The sequence below is a fragment of the Astyanax mexicanus genome, chromosome 14, assembly GCF_023375975.1.
Source record: "Astyanax mexicanus isolate ESR-SI-001 chromosome 14, AstMex3_surface, whole genome shotgun sequence".
NCBI classification, from domain to species: domain Eukaryota; kingdom Metazoa; phylum Chordata; class Actinopteri; order Characiformes; family Acestrorhamphidae; genus Astyanax; species Astyanax mexicanus.
Genome location: NC_064421.1, coordinates 44,392,324 through 44,399,030, shown reverse-complemented (window position 1 = coordinate 44,399,030; position 6,707 = coordinate 44,392,324). Strand labels below are relative to the sequence as shown.

Here is a 6,707-nt window from a genome sequence, read left to right as displayed (position 1 = left end):
TTACAGAATAAATAACAAACTTCTTTGTTAAATAGCCACCAATGTACTTAGTTAAGTAGTCATAACAAAAAAAAAGTAGATTCAACTAGAACTAAAATGTCAGCAGCTAGCAAGCTAATATTACTTACTTGTAACTTCTTTTTTTTCTTTATGGCTTCTGTATTTGAGAGTCGTGCTGCGGTCGAGTCATCTCGATCGTTTAGTGTAAGACTGAAGGTTTTAGTCAGTAAAATCAACCATGTAAGGCAAATTATAACAGGTTGTAGCAAAAAAAAGGTGATAAAAGAAGCTTATAATCCGAGTTGAACACAAAATGCATTCTATTCAAAAATATTAAGAACTAACAGTGTGGCAGAAAAATAAACTGTTGATGGGAACAAAAGTTGTGAGTCTCTGATAATAAATCACTGTATTGATATACACATTATTTGTAAGTTAATATGTAATATGTATTGTTTAAAAACTCCACCGGAAGCATGATGGGAAATAATCTCAGAAAGCAGTCTTGTAATTAGTGATTTCCAGTCTTTGTAAAATCTTAGTCTGTGAGTAAAAAGTCTGTGACTAGTCTTTAGATGTAAGAGGGTGTCAGACTTAAAAATCTTTTCAGAGTCGTGTAGTGCATACACAGCATTAGGAGCAGGACAGGGAGAGGGATTGGTGGGGAACACAACATGATTTTCCTGCTCAGATACATGTGATGTGAACTCACCAGTCTGGTGAGTCTTAGTTATACAGGAGCAGATTTCTGATTGGCTGTTAAAAAGAGCAAGGATTTCTGATTGGTTGCTAAAAAGATAAGAGAAGTAAAACAAACATTTAATCTGTAATTTTTCACACTGTAAGAGAACAAACAGAAATGAGTCTGATAATGAATCTGATAACAACAGTCTGAGAGAGGAAAACAGCTTCAATCTGCACACAACTCTGCAGACCTAAACGTAAGACCATTCTACTTCTTTTTATACATAAAGATTATTAATCATAATTAATTGGTTAATTAATTAATTAATTTGATTGGTTAATATGATTGGAGTCTTACGGGCTCTGTGTTTAAACCTTTTTGCTCATTGTTTAGTTTGTAACTTGTTACAGGAAGATTAGAAACAACTGAAAGTTTGTGAATCCTTTGACATTTTCTGCATAAATATCTAAAACACAATCTAAAAGTAAATATTTGCAGCAATGACTGCAAATAACATTTCTAGTAACTGTTAATTAGTCCTGCACACCGACTTGAAGGAATTTCACCCCATTTGCCGAATAAAACAGCTTCAAATCTAGTAACAAACATTAATGTTTAATAAACATTAAACATGCAGGTAAAGTTATTTCGGCAGCCCAATCCTTGGCCTTGTCAGGTTCTCACTCACATTCAGCATCTGGCATTAGAGAGAGAGAGAGTGCTTGTGTTTGTGAGAATGTGTTTGTGTTTGTGACAGTAAATTAAACTACAATGCTGCTGCTGCTGCTTCATTAAGGTAACTAATAAACTGGACACTTTCACACACAATTGTTTTTTTTTAACCTGAATGTGTTTCAGGAAAGTGAAAGTACATAAAGAGTGGGGTGATCAAATGTCCTCTTTTAACAGGACAGGTCCAGCTTTCGGTCCCAACATTTGCTTAATTATTTACAGCAAAATACAAGCGCAGTATATGTATGTTTATGTGCAGCGACACACCTGGGTGTTTCAGACACCCTCCGCCAGGTCAGACCCCAGCTTGCATGTGCATACAGATTATGCACATTATGCAAATAAATAATGTCAGGAGTCGGATAGTCGGCTAGATGTCATTTTTGTATAACATACAAAGAATTTTTTTCTTTTGTCTTAGCATTTCATATTTAGTCAATAGTTACTCAAACTGTGGAGTAAACTCTACCCAAACAAAGTGAAAGCAATTTTTTGGTTTTAAATTAATTGAGTAGATTACATATTTAACTTCTTTACAGTCTATTAGTGGGTAGATTTTGCATGTGGTACATTTATGTGTTTTTAGCTCATGTGTAGTCTTACAACACCATGCTAAATGTTTAGGAAACTTTCTCAATCTAACCACCTGTTTCTGTCCTCAAATGTTACATATCACTAATATCTTATATTTCAAAATAATGTAATGTGTATATATACATTCTGTATGTTATTCTCTATTTATTATGTATTTATTACTGAGATGGTCAATGAATGTTTTTCACTCACCTTTACATCAATATTTATGTGTTACGACAACAAACCTTGTCATATTGACCACTTAATTCATGTTATCATTTTGTATTGGCTGCCCATATTTGCCCATATGCCCATATTTGGCATATTGGATTTTTGGAGGCAGAAATAAATGGGGTTTTCAAAAAATCGCCTCTATAATGTTAAATCATGTTAACATGGTTAAGTTTAGACCCAGTGTGCCAAATGTGAGCATAAAGAGGACTACAGAATGACACACAATTTTAGATGCCATTCTGTTTAGTTTATTAACAGCACAAATTAAAATTTTCTGTAACATCAACTTTATTATTGTTTATTTTTAACACAGACATGAATAATGTGACAGAAGTGTTAATGTCAGAATCCTCACTGCTGCCCAGCTGAGCAGAACTTCCCACAGACTCCACTGACTACTGACGGAACACTCTGATGTGTATTTCTCTTTCTCACAGTACGTTTAGCTTTGCTGTGATCTTTTGAAGACAAATAACATTTGTAAGTAGGTCCTTCTGTAAAGAATACAGGAAAGGCCCTGTTAGAGATGACTGATTAAACTGTAGCTCTATTTTGAGCTGTTAATGTTAGTGCCTTGTCCTGCACAGGAATTAATACATGTTTTTCCACTTTACAGTTTATCACTTATCAGGATGGATCCAGTTCTTATGCTTGCTGTGTTATTCAGAGTGTCAGGTAAGCTTCTAGAGAAAGTATACATACATTTGGGGTAAAACATGTATAATGTGTTTTTCAGTTTGGCCCTCATGCAAAAAAATGTACTTATAGGTTGAAATATGAGTTGTCCAAACAGTTACGCCCTAGGCAGGTCTGTTTGTAGAACAGAAAGTGATTCTTCTCTATAAAGTGCACAGGATAAAAGCTGAGTCACTGTGAAAACACAAAAGTGTGACAGATTCAGAATTAGAAATAAGACTGAAATGATTTCTATCTTTCTGTGCATGTTTGTGCTTTCACTATAAAAGTAATTTTTGTGTACATGTGTTTATTCAACTATTATTATGTGATCTGTTGCTGGATAGCTAAGTGGCTGGTGATTTTTTAAATATGTTGTAAATCACATTGTAATGGATGTCAATCAACCAGTTTTACCATAAACCCAAAAACTTCTTTCCTGTATGATCTCACATGAGTCTCTTTAATAAGGGTTCTGTATTTAACTGGCAACCCCCTTAAGGGTTTTATACAGACCTGATAACCTATACTTCTCCATTGTGTGCAAAATGATCAAACATTTTTGGTTTTGATTACATGTGCATACATTTCGCGAGACACATTTAACACCTGACGAGAAATATTGTGCACAGCAAAAGAGCTAGCAGAGCTGATTCAGTTAAACCTCAGCTGTTACACAGCTTAAAAGCCTCAGCATGTCTCAAAAATGCTCAGTGACCAAAGAAGGAATATAACAAGAGTGAATATTGGCAGTGAGTTTAAAAGTTAGAGACTTAGAGCTCGACAAGACGACAAGACTGACCCAGAGCTGCTATTTGTCTCCTGAACAGGTAAGCTAACTGGCTAGCTAATTCAGTCAGGTACTTTCGGTATATTCTGCGTGTTTATTCTGTGAAGATATGCCAGCAGCTCATTTAACAACGCCTGTTGTTGCAAATATGCGACTAACCGTTTGATTCAATCAACCTGCCAAGATAGCGCCTGCATTCCCCCAATGCCTGTTAGTGCATATTCGCCACGGACCTAGGAACCTTTGACAATTTACAATTCAAATGAATCTAGAATTCAAATTAATGAAATGTTTCCTGTAATATTTGTGTATATTGTGTTGGTGACAGTAATTGGTGTTATTTATTATTGAATGCCTGCTGTTGGGTGCATAAATAAAACATTGATTTTTCACTGTTATATTACGCTGTTATTGTTATCTTAGTATGGACCATTATGTCTGCTGTAGCAAATTTGCAACATACCAAATTTACCCCAAATAGACCAGATTGCCTGTTGTTGCAAATTTGCAACATACCAAAATTTCTATTTATTTTTGTGCAAAAGTGAAATTAATAATCTCAACAATATTTACTATCTACTTAAAGGTAAAACACACATGAAACATTTTTTCATATACAGCTACATTAATTCAGGCGTTAAGGGGTTACAAGTTTTTTATTCTTTATTTTGTTTATTGTTGAGGTAAAATTTTGTTTTGCATGGTGCAGCATATTTGTGTGTGTGTTTAATGAGCAGGAACATGAGATATATATACACATTACTGACTGCTGTGTAATGCTTGTCTACCCTGCCACTAGGAGTGCTGTCTGCATCTGTAGTTAAAGATGTTAAGGTTGGGGACTCTGTCACACTCCCCTGTAAACTCCCTGTGCTTAAAGACAGACCTGTGGAGCAGCTGGATGTTCAGTGGCGGCTGGGAGAACAGCTGGTCAGTCGACTGTACCGAGGCCAGGTCAACTACGGAATCAACTACAGAAACAGGACTGAACTTCCAGCAGAAGGATCTAGTCGTGGAGATTTCTCCCTGATCATCACACACACACAGCATGGAGACAGTGGAGTTTATCAGTGTGTGATCAGGAGAGAGAACCAGGAGGAACCTCTGGGAGAAGTTCAGCTCAGGGTGAAAGGTATGAACAGTCTGAGGAAAAAAAATCTGGGTTAGAAAACACACACATAATTATTACAATTAACATTAAGCATCAACCAGTAACATTATTCTCTGTTTTGTTCCATCTCTCTACTCCCCAGCCCCCCCTTCTCCCAGTGCTGTGTTCGTTAAGGTGAGTGAGGAGGTGGTTCTGCCCTGCTTTGGTCGTGTGGACTGGTTTAAATCAGAAGCTGAGCTCGTCCGGTGGTTCAGAGGAGATCAGCTGGTTCTGCAGTGGGAGAAGGGTTCTCTCTATGTAGATCCTCAGTTTACAGACAGAGCCTCGCTACTCAAAGAACGAATCCTGAAGGATGACCTCTCTCTGGTTTTGAAGAACACCATCCATGAAGACCGGGGTCTTTACATCTGCTACTTTGTGAACAACCAAGGAATTAGAGTTGGATCACAAGTTAATCTCACTGTGGCAGGTAATCATGCATATTTAAAATAAAGCAATAAACACCTTAGGCTGTTGGTTTTCTTTTTCTTTCTTTTTGTCACTTATTGAATACACATTGAGCTATGGTCACCAGTGTTGCCAACTCCTCAGTAAGGAAAGTAGCTATTGGCTGTCCTAAAAGTCGCTAGAAGTTGCTAAATGACGTCATCGCCTAATTTGCATAATACATGTTTTTGAAGCTGTAAAGGATTAGGATTGTGAGAGAGAAAAAAGTGTGTAAAAAAACATCCTAAATATGTTACAAATGTTACAAATGAACAACTTCTGTTGCTTTTTAAATAGGAGGTCACTTTTTTACAGTAACTTAATTTTTATGTGAATTACATAAATTAGTTTTTTGCCATGTTCTTAAATGTTATTATAAGAGCAGCAATTAGCCGGAACTGTTATTCTACATTTTTTTTGTTTGTTTTTTTTCCTTAGTTAGTTTGTTTTATTTAATTTTTTACGTTTTCTTAAGTTTTCTTTATTTTTAAACTTATCATAGACAAATTGTTCAATGGTTCAACAGATGTTTAGCTTTTTTATAAAGAGGCAGACACTGTGGAGGAGGTGAGTGACAGGCTGTGTGGTGAATGAGGTGAGTGAATGATTGAGACTGTGTGAGTTAAATTAAGGGATTTCTGTTCGTGTCACACTGAAGACACATTAATATTTATACTTCTGCTCTGTAAATACAGAGCGTGGTCAGTCAGCGGCGGCTGTGGGCATGCGCGATTCATTTGCATTGTGTTGGTGGAGCGGTGTGTGTGTGCTCTGACAGTCAAGGCCTAGGCATATTTCATGCCGAGACGACGGTCGCGTGGCTCTAGCGAACAATGTGACGTAATTGCGGAGAAAACGAACAGGTGTGGACGTCGCACAGGGGCTTCGTTCGCCGTGTCGTGCACATGGAAGCTGGGTGAACTCCACGGCCGAAGACACAACGCGACAAAGGCTGTGATTGGTCGTTAAAAAAGAGGCGTGCCAAGAAAACAAACATGGACGATTTTGAAGAAAGGCTGGCTGAGCAGGTACAGCGGTACCCTCACCTTTACGATTCACACGTTTTATAGTATTTCACACGTTGCCATACCGGAGCTTGTTTAGACAGAGCCCGATGGTTTTCCGGTAGTCATGAAACTAAGCGTTACTAACGTAACAGCACCACCTGCAGTTGTGGAGCATGCGAGACAGGCAAAGCGAAGCCGCAGAAAGTATGCCAGCTCGAAAGCTCGTGAAAGCGCGCTTGACTTCGTGCAATGCTCACGAAATTCGTTTCGCTGGAAGTATGCCGAGGCCTTCAGACTGCACTGTGAGTGGTGTAGGGCGGGGCTGACGGCAGCACCCGCTGCAGCGCGGAGGACATGAACTGAAGAGCGCGTGTTCATCTCAGAGTCGCCAAAAGTCTCCAATAACACCAC

The 6,707-nt window shown here is 37.9% G+C and overlaps 1 protein-coding gene across 1 annotated transcript; it reads left to right on the top strand.

Annotated features, from left to right (window-relative positions):
• The first annotated feature begins 852 nt into the window (after nt 1-852).
• On the top strand, nt 853-5,332 carry LOC125781047 (matrix remodeling-associated protein 8-like). The gene is made up of 5 exons (XM_049463952.1): nt 853-941; nt 2,541-2,663; nt 2,844-2,902; nt 4,492-4,824; nt 4,946-5,332. The coding sequence occupies exons 3-5, from the start codon at nt 2,860-2,862 to the stop codon at nt 5,293-5,295; spliced, it is 726 nt and encodes a 241-aa protein (XP_049319909.1). The 5' UTR covers nt 853-941; nt 2,541-2,663; nt 2,844-2,859; the 3' UTR covers nt 5,296-5,332.
• Nucleotides 5,333-6,707: the final 1,375 nt, after the last annotated feature.

Excerpts from the sequence above, each read along its gene's own strand:
- LOC125781047 (XM_049463952.1), top strand. The coding sequence starts at position 2,860 with ATGGATCCAGTTCTTATGCTTGCTGTGTTATTCAGAGTGTCAG. Across the intron at positions 2,903-4,491 it reads TGTGTTATTCAGAGTGTCAG|GAGTGCTGTCTGCATCTGTA; the intron begins GTAAGCTTCTAG and ends CCCTGCCACTAG. Across the intron at positions 4,825-4,945 it reads AGTTCAGCTCAGGGTGAAAG|CCCCCCCTTCTCCCAGTGCT; the intron begins GTATGAACAGTC and ends TCTACTCCCCAG.